At 37.2% G+C, this 19828-nt stretch overlaps 1 protein-coding gene across 1 annotated transcript in view; it reads right to left on the reverse strand.

Annotated features, from left to right (window-relative positions):
* The window catches only part of NR2C1 (nuclear receptor subfamily 2 group C member 1), a 55677-nt gene that overhangs the window by 22482 nt on the left and 13367 nt on the right, over positions 1 to 19828 (reverse strand). Inside the window, exons 2-5 of the mRNA XM_086610920.1 lie at positions 14803 to 14878; positions 10165 to 10272; positions 5058 to 5288; positions 1530 to 1611 (exon numbers count right to left, since the gene is read on the reverse strand). Of these exons, the coding sequence (XP_086467046.1) occupies positions 1530 to 1611; positions 5058 to 5288; positions 10165 to 10272; positions 14803 to 14856 (475 nt within the window). The 5' untranslated portion in view covers positions 14857 to 14878. The remainder of the gene's footprint in view (positions 1 to 1529; positions 1612 to 5057; positions 5289 to 10164; positions 10273 to 14802; positions 14879 to 19828) is intronic.

Below are 19828 nucleotides of genomic sequence, written 5' to 3' on the forward strand. Positions count from 1 at the left end.
GGTTTGATTAAGGCATGCTTGGCAATTCCGAGAATTTTAGTTCTATGATGTTGAAGAAAAAAAAAATATTCTAAAACCAAAGATCACTGACAAACACTCAAATGCATACTGCAGAGGCACCAAAGCTGCTGTTTGAACTAAGTAGGGCATATTACAGAAATAAATCTCAAATATGAACTAATTTATGGGAAAAAGTATTTTTAGATTCTTTCCTCACTCCTCAAAAACTTTTTTTAAGATAAATCTATCTCGTCTGCCTGAAATTTCTAGAAATTCTGACAGGTTTTCTAGATTGCTTTATCACACCATATTACCACACTATTAAACTGAAATATAAAAAGCACCTTCTATATTAAAAGAATATCACTAAGTGAAACATTTTAACAGCAGCTGGATTGTGAATACTTAATTTCCGTCCTGCAAAGTGCCTGAGCTGCTTTCTTCACCTTCTTCACAGAACCTGCAGCTGCTCAAGGACACATGGCACTCTCCCTAAATTCACTACTAATGCTCAATATCCCTGGGCCAGGACTGGAGCTTCTGGGATCTCCAGCCCCTCAATGAATACTTCAGCCTTCCACTGAAGAGCCAGAGGAGTCTTGCCAATTGGAGCAGACTCACCAGATCTTTGCCTTATGTTTGGCAGAAATTTCCTTTGAGATAGGGGAAATTTAACATGTATTTAGAGCTCTAAAAACTGTAACTTTTCTGCTAAACTTTGCTGCAGTAGAAAATTTTAAATTGGTTTTATTTTCTAAGCAGTTTGCTCTACATCCTGTCGCTTCTCATGATGATACCCTAACATTTAACTACTACTTACCTCTGGCCTCCCATTTTTGTACCGCTTTATTCCTATCACTTCCCAAAAGGAGCATTTAACTGTCATATTTTGGTATTACTGCAGGTCCATCACACAGACTTCACTGACAAAACGTAAGCATTTTCTGATGGAGCAACTGTTTCCCTACGTAGTCTAATTTTAGCTAAGTAAAGAGCAAAGTTAAATGTCTCATCTCTCTTACACCCTATTATCTTCTGTAACAAAGAAAGTGCAAAGAAAAAGTTTTCAGCTAAAATGTGTTGAGGAACAGTCCTTTTAATTCTCTCTCTCTCCCTCCTCCCCTAAAATAAAAACACAAGACACTCTCACTAATTCCACCTCTGATAGATCTGTAACACCTGATGGCAGGTGCACATGCAAAGGTAAAATGGGAGACAGAGTTCTCCAGCACAGTGCTCCCACTATAATTCTTTCCAGTTCCTTAATATCATTACATAAAATATAGTGCATGAAACATTTTTCTTTTCTTACCTTAGCACGCTATTTTGGTGGCAATATTTGAATATGCCAGTTTTAAGCTTATTTTTTACTGCAATTATAGTGTATTTTTACAATTTCAATAATGTAATCAATATATATTTAGATGTATATACATGCAAACTCTTACATAGCTTCAGAAGAATTTTAAACTCTTTTTATAGAATTGCATCCCCTTAGGAAAAAAAAAAAGAAAGAAAAAAGTAAATACCTGATGCCTTGTCTCCACATACAACACACAGATCAAACACTTTATTTAGGCTCTGTTCATTGGGAGAGCTGTCTGTTAAAATCTGGAAAAAAAGTGAAAGAACTTTGTTTTTCTTTTTCTTACCATCAAGAAAGATTAAAATAAATCTCATGCTTGTGATTTTTCTCTAAGATAGGAAAACAAATCTAGAAAGTATGAGGTTTTCTTGACTACATTTTACAGTCTCTATAGGCACAAAGGAGCTACCTGCCATGCCACTGTGTTCTTTTCAGGATAGAACAAAATTTTACTTTTAATACTTCTGAAAAGATTTCAAGATTTCATTTCTTTAAATACTACCTCTGCAGAATGGACTAACATTTTGAAAAACATTTAGCATCTGCATACTCTCATCTTACCTTTTGTTCAATTTTGTATTTATATCCTAATGACTTATACGTAGTACAAAAGAAAGTGAAGCATTAAACAGATGGAACAAAAAAATTCCCCTGTAAAGGCTACTATATCTACAGTCATATTTGGTAGCTCCTTTTTTTGTAATACACACAAATGGTGGACCAATAGAAAATGTACTCTGGACATTACCATTAACTATCAAGTGGTATATAGTTCAGCTTTCAGTAACAGTTTGACATCATTACAGTATTCTTGTCTCATTCATTTATCTCTGCTACCTGTAAAGCTACATTAAGCATTTAGTATTAGAATCCCAGCACTACAGGGTAGGTGGTATAGTCTTCCCTTTCATCTTTAAAAACTCTATCCCACTGCAACATAAAAAAAGCACAGCAAAAATTCAATTTAAAAAATGAACACCAAATGCCATCTTGACAATTATGTAAAGCAGACAAGAAAAAACTGGTTTTTTCCATTAAAAAGACATTATAATTTAGAAGTTTTAAGAATTTCTAACTTCTACTGTGTCTTAATGGGAAGTCAGACTCTCTTATTCTTGCTTTGCATATTCAAAACAGAACCTCTGATAAAAAGAAAGATAACTTAATTGAAAGTAGTACCCTATCTTCTATAGAGAAAATTAGGAAATCACTTTTTTGGGGAAGGTTTGGAAGATAGTATAGACGATATATATGGGAAAGTTTAACAAACATCCTTCTTTCTGCTTAGCCTTTGTTAACAATACCGTCTCAGAGATTCGTCTATCAAGTTTTCTTTTAATATAACATCTTTTTACAAAAAATAATATTGATGAGTTAAAAGAATATTAACCTTTCACTCCTTCCTAATTTCCATCATTAACATTACGTATTTTCATTATATTATATAAAATATATACAAACAAATTCTAAGTCCTTCCATAAGTGAAACCTGCACTGAAATGGGAAGTTCTGCATAAGGAAGGACTACAGAACTTTGCCCATGAGGAGATAAAAATCCCAGACTCAGAGAACTCATCAACTGACCTTGAACATGAAGAATAAAAATTGATAATATTAAGATGAAGAAGAGCCACTGAAGGTAAAACAGATGATGAGAGAAAGGGCCTTGCCAAATGAGTCAATGTAAAGATAAAATGCAATAAAGGAGAGGTTTTTTGCAAAGCAAATGAAGGTGCATTTCAAGTGAAGGCTACAGAAGAACAACAAAAAAGGTGAAACTGCAGATGAAAAGACCATTTAGGGGAGAAAACAGGAAAGATCCCAAAGAGGATGCAGTTGAACAATAAATGAATGGTACTCTGCATTTCACAAACTTTAAGCAGGGGAAAAAAAATAATCTCCATACATACATACTAGCTGATAATAGAAAATCTAACTATAGTGACAGAATACTCTGTTGCCTCTCAAACTAACCTATTTTGCCTGAAGTGTAGAACCAAAACTAGAGCTTTCGATTTTTTGTCCAGACTTGCTCTATTCCTGTATTTTGCCTTTTAAACTAATGTGACACACTTCTCATCTCTTAAGTTGACTTTGAAAATAATTTTCTATATGGATTACTTCAAATCATATCCCACGGGTTTATACTTTTGTTGAGGTTTACCAAAAATACAGAGTGTATGATACCACTAAACACGCTTAAAAGCCTCTCAAGATGATTGGCTTTTGCTACTGCTCCTCTATTCATCGCAATCAAATTCTTTGGAGCAAGGACCTTGGATGTCCATTTGCAAAGATTTGTGAGTTTCAAAAAAAATATGTAATATATAATACAGAGATATGTTTCAAGTTTGTACAACATGTGAGTAGCGAATCAGAGTAGTGGACTGGCTCCCAGAAGAGCACAAACTAAAAAGATCAGGGGTCTTCAGTTGAAAACAGATCACTTTCAAAAGAGTATACAATAGTGATTTACAAAAACAATAGGATCCTTTATAGCTGTTTCTTATAGCACAAGAGACACCTCATGAAATACTTTTCTCAGAAGATCAAATCAACTAAAGCATTCTTTGCACAACATACAATTATACTGTAAGATATTATACAGACCAAAGCATATATGGTCTATATAAATCACAAAAAAGGTTGTTACAAACTTTAGTGGCAGCTATCAAACATAATGGTCTCACTGCAATCTCCACATCAGGAGGTTGCTCTAAACCATCAGCTAATGGAAGTGAAAGGATATGCTCAGAAGGATCATTATTTACTTGTCCCATTTTTAATATTTTTCCTTAAGTAACTGTTTCTGGCCATCATTTATTTATAAGATACTGGACTAAACGGACTGTAACTATCTCAGAGTTGCCTGGCCCACCACACTGACATGTTTTAACAGAAGCATCAATGTACACGGGCAAACAGTATGCAGTAACTGCAGCAATCTCCTACTTCACGTTGAAGGAGCTCCAATCTCCCAACTCTTCTGTGCACGTTGTTCACATCAGTGCCCTCCGCATCCTTGCCAAGTGAGGATATGTGGCAGAAAGCTTGGAATTTGGAGGCCAAGGACTAAGGAAGTAGCACATACAATGTGCGCGAGAGTAAGGCACACCGGCGACCAGTTTAGGGAGTCATAACCCTGACTAGTTACAATCTCGTATTAGTAAACCCAGAACCTTTAGTGGTTATTATCCCACCCCCACTGAGTAATGTACTTCCCTACTAAATAGTCTCTCTGAGAAACTACCTTGGAGTACAATCCACATAGTTGAACAGTAGTTACAAGAGCACATGAAAAAGAAAACAAGCAGAAGGAAATGTTAAGTGATAAAGACAACAAAGAGTATGTTTTTCAACAATACATGACAATAGATGGAAAGTCAATGAAGCAAAAATAAAGAAGGACTGTTGGTATGGCAGGAGCTGGAAATGACAACAAAAATAAGAGTATTCTTTCTAATGTCATAAGCCAGGGTGTAAATTTTAAAAGCAATAAATTTAGGAAAAAAAAAAGGTTGCTTTGTAATTTCTACATATCCATATTGAGTACTAGTGCAAGGAAAAGTATACTGTTAAAAAAAGAAAAAAAAAAAGAAAAAAGTAGAACCCAGATAAGACATATTTGGAAAGAAAACATCTCTTCTTATCTCATTTGAACCAAAATTATGAAATAAAGTGGATTATCTACCTGGATGTGTTGTGCAGATATATCAGGGGATGCAAAAAACAGTTGGTTGACACCTGGAGCATCTGGAGTTGCTAGGATAACTTTTCCTGGAGTGGAATCTTGTCTGGCAAGGATCACCTTGCTTGGGGTAGAGCCATCATGATTTGTTAAGATGAACTGCTTGCCTGCTGAGCTCTGATCAAGTGCTGTAACAATCTGAATCTTCTGGCCCGTCTGCTGATCTGTGACAATCTAATAATACATTTATCTCAAATTGTTACGATAATTCAAGTTCACCTTTGGGGCCCAATTCGGGCACTTGAAGAAAACGGGAATTTTGCCTTTGACATTTGTGAAGCAGGATCGTCTTCCCCTCTGTCACACAAGAGTGAAGTAAACTCAGGCAAAACCTTGGATTTTCACTGTATTTGAAACACATTTCCATCAAGGCTGTTTGAAGTCAAAACCTGAGTTGATACTCAAGTTTTACAACTGGCCCATGCTTTTTTTACAACACTGCTGAAACCCTGACAATCCTAACATCCACAATTCAAGGTATGTCTGCAGCTCAGTCCTAGGACCCATCAGGTTATGAGAAATCTTAACTCTTGAGTTCACTGCATACCACGTGAAGTGCTCAGCACTGCCCAGCTTTGGCTGCTTAACTAAAAACTTCTTAAACACACAAATGTAGATTTCCAAGTGAAAAAAGTAAGCATCAAACAGCAACAGAAGCAATAAACTTGTTGCACTTGCATATACATTTTAGGCTTCATTTTTTGAGGGGCTTTACTTAACATGTATATTTCTAAATAAAATAAATAAAACAGAATCTCTCTCCCTGCCATTTTTTCTGTTTTTTTAAAGGAAAAACGTCTTTTCATGTTTCATTTCATAATCAAGAACAGACTTACAGACTAATTTTTCCATTTTATCCCTATTTTCAAGCACAAATACAGCAGAATTTTATTAAGTAATCCTCCACTAAACCTCATTTTTTGCCAGCTGTGTCAGAAGATTATAATCCTCAGAGAAAATAATCAAGACTCCATATATCTTCCATTATACATTTCACTTTTAGTCACTGCTTGCCTTCCTCCATCAAAATGCCTATACAGAAAACTCCCTGGTTTATTCTGGAGACTAAAGAGAATCATCCTACACAGACTGTTTCCTGCAATTTTTGAATTACAGATCAATAAAATAGCTCCTATTAATTTTTTTTGTATCTATAATCAAACATTTATGTCCATCTATCCTTATCCCTTTATATGCTCCTTATTACTGATGAAATTATTTATTTCATGGCCTAATACTTATCATAACTAGTTTCATGTAATTAGGGCAGCAATACTAATTGTTATTTTCTAGGTGGAGAACAGAGGCACAAAGAAACTGAATGAGGCATAACTTCACACAAGTCTTTAACAGCTTTGCTATTGCACCTTTACAACTAGCTTATTACTTTCTCTAAATGTTCGATATACTATACTTGTTTCAAAAACCTGGGTATAGCTTACTTTTTAAATGGTAAACAGTAAGAGATATAGAGTATCTAATTTCAGCAGTTATAAATCAATATTGCCACTTTCAAATATTCAGAAATTATGAGCTTCAAAATATACAAAAGAAATGTGTTTCCTTCAAGTGGCCTTTTGCTATTTAGATTTTAATAGATCAAATTTCGATTTTTTTTCTCTGCAAAACACAATTAAAATCTTATGTAAGAAAGAAATTTAGGTAAGATGATAAAATTCCAGACGCTAAAGATGTAAGAAAAGAATGTAAATTATCATGAGATTTGGGGTGTAGGATGGAAAGACAAAGCAAAATCGCCACAATAGTTATCAACATGATTAATACAGGGGTTGCCATTCAGTTTTCTCAGATATCCACACGTCCGGGACCACAAATGACTACAGCAGTCCCTTGTTTCTCCTTTCAACTCCTTTATATTGGTTCTATAGTTTTTAGAAGGCAAATTTCCTTGCCCTTTTAATTTCCTTCTTCACTGAACTTTCTCCTTTTGTTCAGTTTTTCTTCATTTACAATCTTTATTTTTCCTGTGTCATTTCTAGTTATTTTCATGTTCCCTTCTCCTTCTCTCTAAATACATCCACTTTATTGGGATTAGAAGAAATCCAATGCATGTTATCCTTAACAGAGTGCATACATGTACAAAAGCCAAACACAGACTATTGGGCTGTTTCTTCAATTTCCAGAACTGCTCTTTGCACTCTTATCTAAAATCTGTCTCTCTATCAAAACTTAGAAGTGCAACTATGTGTACATCAAAAAACGCATACGCTTGGTCTAGTTAGGTTTATACAAAGTATAGTATAAACCTAACTCAAAAACCATAGTGTACCAAACAGTGAAGATACAAATTTGAACTAAAGTCAAAATTATTTTTTGGCTACATATGCTAAAATTATCTTTTTTCCTATTGTAGTCCAGCTCTGTAATTTAAAAAAAGGTATGTATTTGTAGATAAATACGGCGGGACAGTAGGCAGAAGAACCATCGCTACTTCACATAATTTGCTTCACCTCCTACTTAACAAATAGTACCCCAATTCTCCAAATGGCTTCCTGCAATTCTAGGAGGATGCCCATGTAGTTTTCACTACATGATACAGTAGGTACAGTGCTACGTTAATATCCACACAAAGCTATTCGGTCTGCACAAATGGTTTCTGCGGCTGTCCCGTACTTGACAGAGGCACAAGATAAAGCGGTTTAAACAACTAAGCACAGCCTGTCTGCAGCTGACCTCTTACGGCCATACACCTGCAAAAACTCCACCTAAACCGCAATGGGACTCTGAAAAGTGGAGCAATCCACCAAAGTATAAGAACTTGCAGTACCTAAATGTTGAGATAAGAGGAAAAAAATAATCAGAGGAAAAAGAAAACCACTTATCTTCTCAAGAGAATCCATCAGGGCCCAGTGACAACTGATCATGTTTCTTAATAATCTAAAACTCATTATCGTTAAAGGGATAATGTCATAAACCAGGAATATATTAATTCAGGATATGCTTAAAAAATGCACTTCCTCCATGTATTTCATTTAAGCACCCTGATGATAATGGAGGATAGTATTTTCCTTTATTGCTTTTAAGCCTTGTCCATTAACAAGTTTTCACTTCCATTTGAACATCATTTCAATAAATGAAACACTTCAATAATTCTGTGTTCCTGTTTTATTAAAACAAAACAAAAAAAAGTCTGAACACAGAGGAGTAATGCACTTGTTTATAACAGAGCAGGTTTTGAACAGAAAAGTCTGTTTAACAACAAATGTGACATTCAACTTCTATCCTAGAGAAATGTTGGCATTCTCTAAAAAGGTTGACTAATATAAAGTATTATAAAGAACGTTTTACTGAGGGGTTTGTATTTCAAGATTTCAGATAATTATTTATGTGAATTTAACAAAAATAAAATAAAGGAAAAAATATTGATTGAAAATATAAACTCAAACCAAATCAATTTAACATTTATTTTGAACATTTCAGAGAGATGTATTTGTTCCTACAAACTACTTTACTCTTCACGTAAATTCTGCTCTGAGGAAAGTTTTCATTGCTATGTTCTACCTCGTATCTAATTTATTATTGTTTGTATTGTTGACATGTTTACAGATGCCTGTTGCAGGAAGGATGCCATTTGACTGAGTGTTGCTCCATACATATCTAGAGACAAACCACCACCCCAAAGCACTTACCATCCATTTTGAAGCAAGAATCAATGAGCGTGGTGAAAAAAGACAAGGGACAAAGTAGCTGGGTTACAAACAAGTGATCTTCCAGCTACATGAGACAATGAAAACAGATCTACAGGTCCTTGTCCCTAGAAATACAATTATTCCATGTTCATCGTATTTGCCGTACTTACAGTGTCTAACCAAAAGTAGTGGTCCCCCCACAAAAAAGGTGAGACACAAGGGTTAAAGTCTGCCACTGGCTTTGAACCAACAGAACTGTCCTGCTGTTCAACAAGAAAGGCTCATGGGTTTGTATGTCATTGTCTGATGCTGAAATTACATTACATGGCTTCACACTACAGGGACATTATAGCACACAGGTATTGACAACGAAAACAGAGGATAAGGAGCTGGTGGTTAATTGATTAACATAAATTAGTTAATAAAAAAAGGTACAGCTGTACACCAAGGGTAGAAAAGGAGTGGAGGCAGCTGAAAGAATAAAGATCTACTGGATAGGCAAGACTGGTACCATGACTAGAGCACAGGTAGAGGGTGATAAAACAAAACAAAAGACCATGTATGGGGGTGGTTGTGAAGAACCTTGGAAGGTTGAAAGCTTCAATGCAATGCACTGAAACAGGAAAAAATATTGAAGAGTGAAGCCAGCAAAAGAAAAAGCAGCCAAGATTACACTATCAGCTGGCTCGCTTAAACAAGAGTTTTTGTATGCAACAACCTACATCTGAGAATATTTTTAAAATTTATTCTGCAGTTGATAATTTTCTCTAGGATGAAATTTAAAAATAAAATGTTTGCAAGGACTTGCATTGACTTCTAAGGGATAAAATGCAAAATTCCATTCCCCAAATCCTTCTAATCTCCATATACACATAGCTATGTTGATTTAAGTACCCATATTGCCAAAAATTTCCTACCCACACTTGAACTGGAGATTATTACCTGGCCAGGCTATGAATTAGCTTATCAAGACCTATAACACTGGCTGGGACAACCAAAAAACAGTATCCTTCTCAGACATTAGGTCGCCTTGCACTTTTTCACGATTTGTATCAATGATGCAATGCAGTGTTTCCCTCCCTCCCTGCTCCAAAATATAGAAATGTTCCAAAAACTCAGTTGAATTACTAAATCTAAAAATTATTCGCTTTTAAAGACCAGTATCATTACAGTATTGGGAAAAGTCTTTTTCTGTTCAGTGGTTATAATTTTCTGTCAATCTTAAAATTCTTAGAGGAGTGATGCTTTACTCCTGTTTATATAGAAATGGTCTCTGCCACCCAGGTCTGAATATTTACATTCAAGCAAACAATCTGACGCAAATAAAGAAGAACCATGTGTGAAAACTGGCACAAATAATAGTTGATCTCTGCTTTTAAAATACATCAGATGAAGCATACCTGTATACGTTGTGGTAAAGAGAGGCCTGAATCTGCAGGGACAATCTGTATTCGTTGTGCTGTCCCATCCATTAGTGTTTCCGTAACAGATCCCTGGGAATGGCTAATCTAGAGAAAAAGAAACAAATGTAATGGATTGACAATGGATATACTGCCTTAAGGATGGATACACTACCTTAATGGATACAACCTTGAGGTTTCATCAACTTCTGATTTCTGTGCACAAGGCAATGGAAAGTCTGACACTCTTACTGTATAGGGAATGCAAATGCTTGTAATTTAATTAAATATCTTAAGTTTGCTAGTTAGAAAATTCTGTTTGTTCCACTGTTTTAAATCCATTTTGAAATATCTTCCAATGTGAAATTTAGAAACACATCAAGTAAAGCAATTCATTGTTGACAAGTCCACGTAAGTCAATCAGACAATATTTATTACTGTTGATGTTCCTGAGACACATACTAAACGCGATACCTTTAATCATAGCTGTGCTACATTTACACTAAAATATTTTTACCTTAATGGCTTACTTAAAGTGACAAAAAATTTTTTTGTGTGGAAATACAGCAATTGGCCTTTTCTGTCCTGTTTCTGGTCTTCTGTTAAAGCAGTAAAACCAGAACAACAGAATTCTTTATTTGGGAACTATCAAGAAAGTTAGAGAAAATTAATGAAATGCATGACATTTGCAAGCAGTGTATCTTAAAACAAATTTAAATCTTTGTGTGAATGCTCTCAAACACAATTTGTGGAAGTGCTTTAATGATTATCAGCATTTTAAAAATTCTTCACATGTCAAAAGTATATGTGGGAGGGTATTATTCATTAAATTATTTGTCAATAAAAATTAAGAAGTACAGCTGCTATTTACAGAGGCTTGATCAGAAAGGCCTGACTTTTTGTATACAAAGGAAGATTGTCTTCATAGAGTCTAAAGACACCTTCAAATTGAAATTTTTGTCTTAAATTCCTGAGTAAATCCCCAAATATTTTGCAGTTAAAAAACTCTGGAACATCCTGCAATTCTGTATTAATAATAATTCTCAGTATTTATGCCATTATAAAAACCTTTCTCCTCAACTGCCATCCTCTTGTCCTCCTTCCCAAAAATTAATATAGAAAATATGTATCTATATCTGCAATAAAAGTACTGTTTCATAACAGGTTGAGAGCTCTCTCGTTCCTCCTGGATCAGCTTCCTGATTTTGCAACCACACCACCATGTAAATGCTAGTACCAGCAAAGGAAAGGAGGCAAGAACATGCAGCTGGAGGTGAGTATGAGAAGGGGAAGGACCAGTGGGTAAGACTTACAGCACAAACACAAGCTCCCATGAGCCTAAGCTGATTTTGAAATTTTACTTCAAAAGGTATTACTTTTGGTACCAGTCTCAACTGTTATAACATAACCTGCTTGCTCCTATCCCTTCAGCTTGGTAAGTAAAACTGGTTGGTTAGTCATTCAGTGATATGGAACAGGACACGGATGCAGGTTAAAAAGCAGCCCAGCAAACAGACAAACAAAGGCTATTCTTAGCATAGATCAAAACCTTCAATCCAGATCTCCACAATGCTCAGAAGCAGACATATCAGAGCAAATGAGAGGGATTAAGCTGCTGGGGAAATCCCTTAAGCTGCCAGCACAATCAAAATAAATGCTTGTCAAACTACTGCCCAAGCCACTTTGGAATACTGCTTTCTAAAAATATCCAATTTTTCACGAGTATGAATACTTTCCATACTCAAACAATTCATCTCCTTCTTTGCTTAAGTAAAGGACAAAGAAGTGTTCACTATGCAGCAACATTTAGAGTTTGAAAGAGATACTTTCAAGCACTAAAATTCTGCTTTTCAAATGGCATGCACATGTGGTGATTCAAAGGCAACTGGAGTTTTATCTGAATTTATCTTTGCTTTACAAAATAAGCTACATATTCCAGGACTGTTCTATGCTTGCTCCCTTAAAATGTCATGATCTACATGTTGTGTAAGGTAAAACTGCTCTTCAACCCCACAAAATGTCAGCCTGACAGTTTTATTTCTATACAGAATACAGTTTTTTATTGCAGTTAAAAAATATACTGGCAGGAATAACTGCATTATTTGTTAAAAATTATATTTTGTACGTGTAGGACAGACTGTTTTGACAAATATGTAGCTTTCCTCTGTTACTGTTACCTGGCAGGACTGTGGAAACAAACCACCCTACACTTAGTGTACCCAACCACGGATTGAAGAAAGAAGATTCCTGCAGGCTCTTGACAGACAACTTCCCTATATGAATCAAGGAATGTCATCTTGATGCAGAAGTATGAAATATCTCACACTCAGCAAAAAGATGATTAGCAGCTGGCAGAATTTCAGAAAAGATAAGCATTGTGCAATACTCCATATAGGCAAGACTATAAATTCTTTTCTAAGTTTTGGTTTTATGCAAAAAAGCCCTAAATTAACAAAAACACGTTTATGAACACCACAAAATCGTTTGTGATAATTTTGTGTTTTAAAATGCTTCATGAAAAAGAATTGTTATAAAGAAATCAAAAGGTGTACCACAGAACACTTCTGACCATTATTTCAGTGAGACATAAGAACACTTTCTATTCTCCTCAGAATGGGAACACTTGTCTTTTTCCTTTCGTGTTCTACTCGTGTAAATTTTTTTTGTAAATTCAATTAAAACTATATCAACATTCAAGAGAATTAAAAATGCTATCAAAAATACTGCTGAAGTTCTGCAGACCTTAAAATATGGTTTTCATTGCTCACATTGAAAAGGAACAGCACCAGGCAATTACAGCTGGTCGGTCACAGGTAGGTAGGAATGTAAAATATTACATGAAGGCTCCTGTAAGACCATTTTCCTTGCTGACTCCACCCTTTAGGCAGTGCACTCCTTTGACAGTATTGGCTTACCGAGTTCCACCCTGCACTGCCCTGGGTGATGCTTTTCAGTCCTAACCACGTGCCAGGTTAGGCTGCACCTTGTAGCAGAGAAGGGAATTGATCTCAACTGGGAGGGAGAAGGCCTTCCTCTACTATCTCTTTTCACACACACACCCCCCCCCCCAGTTTTGTCCATCACACAATGACACAGAGAGGTTACATAAGCAAGACTGGCATAGCGTGAGAATAAGTGGCTAAACGAGCACTGGGAAATGTTTAAGCTGCACTGCTGCCAAATAAGTTGTAATGGTCTCACGCTCAGTAAAAAAGGACAAATCTTAGTCTACACTGCTGACAGAATGAAATCCATGAAAATGGGAAGGCTGCAGCTCCACCATGAACAGAAACAGCCAACAGCTCTCTGCAGTGTCGCAACCTCTACTCCCTCCGTCTTCTTCCCTGCTTTCCTTTGGCTACCAGCCATCTCCTTTACACTGGCTCTGGCACTCATTACAGCCTTCTCAGACCCTACTCGATGCACTAACCCAGCAGAAAACCTTCCATTTGTTTTGGCTAGGTTAGCTCGCTGCTGGTGTGGAAATTAAGTACATTTAGCAAACAGAAAAAGGACCTTCCCTTTCCCATGGCACTGAGATACTAAGTCAGCTCATTGTTTCATGGAATCATGAAGATTAGAAACAATCGTTATAGAGGCTAAACATCATCATCACACCATCGTCTCTTCCGAGTGGAATGTACATTACAGCTAGCTTTGACCAGCCTGCACTTTCAAAATGAAAAAAAAAAAACAAAACAGGAAATACAGCCCTATTTAGACTTTCACAAGGAATTATATTACCAAAACAAAACTAACAAAACTACACTAGACACGCCATTCTTACCTATAAAGAGGACAAGTGAGAGAAAGAAAACACCATACATCACATAAATCACTGATGTCCTTTGAGATAGCTTTAGCAACACTCTGATGCTACAATAAAAGCTGTAAGAATGTATACAGAATAGAATTAACCACCTGCCCCCATCCTCAACCTTTCTATTTGAAATCAAGACTGAGAGGAACTAAAATTACTTGAAAAATAAGTCTACATCTAGACAAGAAATGAAGAGTGGATGTTTCAAGCTAAAAAACACCATTTATTTAAGATAAATAAGATACTGCTCGTATCTAATTTAAAGTGGTGCTAATTTTAGATAGACTATGCTATGACTAAACTGGGTATTTCCAGAAGTTCTCTGGCTGCAGTACAGATTCTGCACACACATTACAGAAAATGAAAACCAGAAGTTAGCGCAAATGAGAGACTTATACCAAATACCAACAAGTATTTTACAGTGAAGAGCATGGCAAACCTTTACTAGCGAAAGCAAAAATGACAACTGAAGCAATTACTTAATTAGAAAGTAAAAGCTACGTACTGACAACTTTCTTAATTGTAAATTTTGTAACTGAAAGTGAGCAAAGTTATTACACCACCAGATGGCTTTCTGAAGATCACCTCAGGCCCAAAAAGCAGAGAAGCTTCACTTCTGTGGGGCAAACTTGGGAAAAAAAGACTTTCCAGCATGACTTTAAAATGGACAGAAAAAGTTCTTCTAGTCTTCTACGGGAGAGTCTCCGGAAGCTTTGGGTGTACTAAAAATTATTTTCTCTTGTGATTTTGATTTTTACATATCAGTCTGTACATTTTATTATTCAATGTCTCTTAAATAGGACTCAAAATTTATGTACCTCTCCCATTTGCTGTTCAATAATTTGATGGGCCAGTTCCTCTATGGTTGCCATGATCTTTAACCACCAGAATTTCCTGTCAAAGAAAGGAAAGAAGATGCTTAACATCTACTTGGGGAAATACACAAGTAAAGTATGTTTATAGTTGTCTGAAGGTGACATCCCTGCAAAATTTAAAGTTTGATTACACTACAAAAGTAGCAATTTATTTTCTGTTTGTAATCTTCTGTAAGTTTTCACTCGTATAACTCACATATAGACTTCCTATTCTTCCTCCTCTGCTTTCCCAAAGAGCAAAAATAAACTCCCTGTGAGAACAGTACTACATTACTGACCATGACATCAGCAGGGACACAATTAACATCTTAAAAACTGGAACAGAGCCAATCTTGTTAATTTTAACCAAAGGGCGAAAAGTCTTACTTCTCAACTCATGCGGCTATTTTAGTACTAATAGGAGTGTTTGAAGGTCACACCACTTAGGTGGCAGAAAATACACACGTTTAAAAAAAGATGCTGCTTTTCCATCAATACTGTAGTTACAGTGTAAGAAATCCAAATTTTCATGAGAGGAATTTTGAAGGATTTAACAGACACTACTACATTAATGCAGTACGACATATTCAGATCTATGCCTTGTTTGTTTGGGCATCAATTTACAAATATTCACTAGGCAGAACTTAAGAGGAACATCTACAAATTATGAATCACCACAAATACTTAAATTTTCCTGACAAAAGCTGTATTAAAACCACTGCAATATCTTCTACTTATATGAACCAAGACAGCAGTCTTACACTAAAGGATGTGTCCATATACTAAATTTGTTTCATTTCAAATATACAACATACTCAGGTTATACAGCCTTCTCATTGCAGACAAAGTTATAAAGATGTTTAACACCAACACGCATATTCCTGTACTAACATAATAATAAATGGTGTCAGTATAAAGGATTTTCTATATGGTATAAAAGACTGATTAATTGATTGATTAGGCAGGAACGGTGCTGTGTAACCATAGAAAAAGTTAGAATGAAAGCAGTTACATATGTAGAAAAGCTGTATATATAGCTAGTTGGTTTCCACTACTTAACTTTGCTAGAACTTCTAGGAACTATCTCCCATCCCAGTGATCTCTAAACTTTTCCAATCAACTATGCAAATAAAAATGTAACTCATTTTGAAGCTCATTCTGCTCTCCAAGCGTGCAGAGCAGTATAACTAAACCCTAACTGATGTGGAAGACTACAGAAATATTTGAGCGTTGTAGACCATTCTTAACCACCCAACAGAGTGCAGCACTGTCAGTTAAATTAAGATGAAATATGACAGGCATACACATAAAACATATCAGATTGAAGCTTATGTTGAAAATCATTATCTCCTTAGAAGATCTACTAAACGTCAACACCCTTGCAGGAGCACTCTGTTAATCCACTTCTGCACACAGAGCTGCAGAACAACCACTATTCAAGGAGCACTTAATTTCAAGTCAGCCAACATATTCTATCAGATGTTTTCTTCTTTTAAATAAAATATTTACTAGTAGTAGCAAAATACTGCATTGCTTACATACACAGTGCCAGAAATAAGTACTCTCTCATTACAGAAAAAAAAAAAAGCTACAAAGAAAAGTTTAACATCTTAAAAGCAAATTAGAGAAATATTTAGTAACACAGACACACTTTTGGGAAAGAGAGATGTACTTTTTGCAAAGAGTTACTTCAAAGATCTTACTGCTTTGTGACAATTTGATGTACCAGAAATATCATACATATGATGATATTTTGAAAAAAATTAAGAGTAAACTAAGTAAAATGCTGAAATTCTAGTCTGATCTGAGAGCTGATCCTGCTTCGAGTGGGCTTTTGGACTAGAGAACTCCTGATATCCTTTCCAACCTGGAATATTCTACAACTCAAAAATGCACTATTTTCTTAGCTACAAGAACAACAGTTGCTTGCAATTACAAAAAAAGCCCCAAGATTTTGAAAGCAGTTTGATTTGCAAAATCTTCTGACTGCCTCCATATAGGTCTACTGTGCAGGTATTTTCAAGGACACAATATTATCCAATTTTAAAGTTTTATGTCACTGAGTATCTAGCTTGAAGAGCTATGCACAAGAAGCTTATTTTGAGCAGTTTAAACCAATTTTATGGAGAATACACGTTCCTTTATGTCAGCCTTTTGAGACACCAGTAACATTTTCCATTCTGCAATCACTGTCTCCATCATTTCCTACCTTATTTTCCCAAAAGAAACTAGACTACATCAGTATCATTTTCTCATCAGAAAAGCCAGGTCTACAATCCTTCCTACAACAAAGTAGGATTGTGACCTTCTCAATTTTAGTCATATTTACCAACAGAGCCTGTAGCTATGTCGTGGTTTTAGGCTGATCCAGCAACTAAAACTCACACAGTCTCTCCTTCTCCAATAAAGTAGAGAGGAGAGGGAAAAAAAAAACCAAAAGGACTGAGGGTTGAGGCAAGAACAGAGGGAGCACCCACCAACCATGGTCCTGGGCAAAACAGGCAGCGCTTTTCTCAAAGCAAAACAGTTTATTAATGATTACTTAGAAGGACAAAGGGAAATAAAAACCGATTACTTGAGAGGACAGAAAGAAACAAAACCAGATCTTAAAACCGACACCTTCCCCCCCCCCACCTTCCTTTTCCTCCCGGCTCTACCTCCTCCCCCAGCAGCACAGGGGGCAGGGACTGGGGGAGTGCAGGTCAGTTCATTCCGTGCTGTTACTGCTGCTTCTTTCTTAAAGGAGAAGGAGTCCTTACACCCTTTTCCCCTGCTCCAATGGATCCCCTACCCACGAGGAAAAATCCACAAACTTCTCCAACGTGAGTCCAGCCCACTGGAAACAATCCTTCCCCACAGATTGCTCCGGTGTGGGCTATACCACAGTCTCGGGTACTTAGGGAGCTGCAGCCACTCGCTCCGGCGTGGGTCGTCACGAAGACTCCAGATGCCTTTCTGCCTTGCCGTGCCCCCAACACGACCATCCTCGGGCTCAGGCATCTTCTCCCCACGGGCTGCGAGTGGGTCGCTGCTCCACCGAGGCCGTCCTGGTTGCAGGGGGGCAGCCTGCTATCTCACCATCAGCCGCAGGGGAACCTCGGCTCCAGCACACCTCCTCCCGCTCCATCCTCACTGACCTGCTGTCGATGCAGCTGTTTCTCTCAGATCTCAGTCCTCTCCAGGTGAACTCAGCCCAGTGGGCACCCTGGGAGTGGGGTGCCCCCGAGTTCCCCAGCTGGCTCCGCCGCTGCCATCCTCCGTGGGCAGCGCCGGCCCGACGCAGGCAGCCGCCCGGCCGGGAGCCAGGGAGAGGGGGCAGTGCCCTCCTCCCTTCTCTGGTCGATCCTGGGCGAAGCACCTTTTCCGGTCCCTTTGTCCCGACTTAAATAGGGCAATTCGCAGAGGCGCCCTATTGGCTCAACCCCGAGGGGGATGGCAGTCTGATCCGGTGGCCAGAACTAAGCCTAACCCGGATCCAAAACCGGGGAGGTCGCAGGGAGCAAAATCCCTCTCCTGCCACCAGAACCACCCCCCCCTCCACATCAAACCATGACAAGCTACTTTGGTTTATGCTTTTCTAGAACTCCTAGTGTTTCAGCCTGCAGAATTAGCATGTTCCGACAAGAATACTGAATATTAATTATTACTGCCATAGCTGTGTTGCACCAACTCAGCAGCACATGGAAATGAACAATACAGTACAGTGAAAAGAAAAGCTGAATTTATTGCTCATCCTGTAAAAGCTTGCAGTCAAATACTGAACTTGCACAGGAGGCAAAATATGGAAAATAACTGTTACAGAAATTGACTCAGACATGAAGAATAAAAAAAACACCTATCATATCTGTGGCATTGCAAAATTATAATTAAAGATTCTCTTTAATGTTCTCTGCTATACAATTACTTTAAATTAACAAATCAACACATTAATATTTTTGCCACAAACTCGGTAAATGAAAGATGGAGAGATCTGATCTCTCCAAGCCTCCAAGAGTACTTTGGCCACAGTCTTAACAAGGAAGAAAGGTATTTTCTTTTAATGTTGCAGATGCATTACTACCTTATTCAAAACCATTCTGTCACCAAAAGGGCTAGCCCTAACCTATCTCCTACCCTGAGTTTCCAGCCTCTCTCCCTGGTGCCAGCACTGGTACATCTGTGAATTCACAGCCAGCAACAAAGTGGGTTTTTTTGTCTCTGTTAGTTCTCAGTCCAAGGAATGATTTGCACTTGCTATATTACCATGCAAATATTACTGCTGTACCAGCGGTGGAGGGTTACTGTAGATCACACCTTTCCACAGCAGCAGAAATTTACATCATCTTAAGACATCTGAAGTCTCCCATACTTTCCCACAGCTCTATAAATTGTTGTGAGATAAGCCTTGGAGCTTAGACACACTTGGTTTTGGATCTTACAGATGAACAGGTGAAAAAAACAAGAAATAGAGCATGAAAAAAAGCAACATATAGCCACAGGACAAAACAGGCAACACTTATGATGGTGAGGTGACCTAGTAGAGTCTTCTGGTCCATAAGCTTAAGTACTGTACAATTAGGAGACTGATGGGGATCTACTTTCTTGCCTCGCTCCTTATTTCTAGGAAGGGTAAAATTTTCTAATTATGAGAACCTTAATAGTCAAAGCTACTTTTAAAAACAATGCAAGGAAAGTGGTGCAGTTATAAAAGTTTCATACACATGAGCTTATTCATAGCTAAGCCCTGTATTTTCTAGCAGAAATACTCTACAGCACAGGCTTTTCAACCTCTTAGTGGATTTTAGTCCCTCAGTTAACAGATACTGAATTTTCAAGTCCCAGCACAGAAGTAAACGGTGTCTTATCTTTGAGATGTTAGACTTTGTGTTCTTTGTCACATTGCCAAATGCTCACCAACAGCAAGGGGAGAGTTTGTACTAGTTATGGCAGAATTGTGTATTGGTGCTAACACCTGTCTGTAACAAGATCTCTCTCTCGCGAGCAAGACGAA

The sequence above is a fragment of the Tauraco erythrolophus genome, chromosome 4 (assembly GCF_009769465.1).
Source record: "Tauraco erythrolophus isolate bTauEry1 chromosome 4, bTauEry1.pri, whole genome shotgun sequence".
NCBI classification, from domain to species: domain Eukaryota; kingdom Metazoa; phylum Chordata; class Aves; order Musophagiformes; family Musophagidae; genus Tauraco; species Tauraco erythrolophus.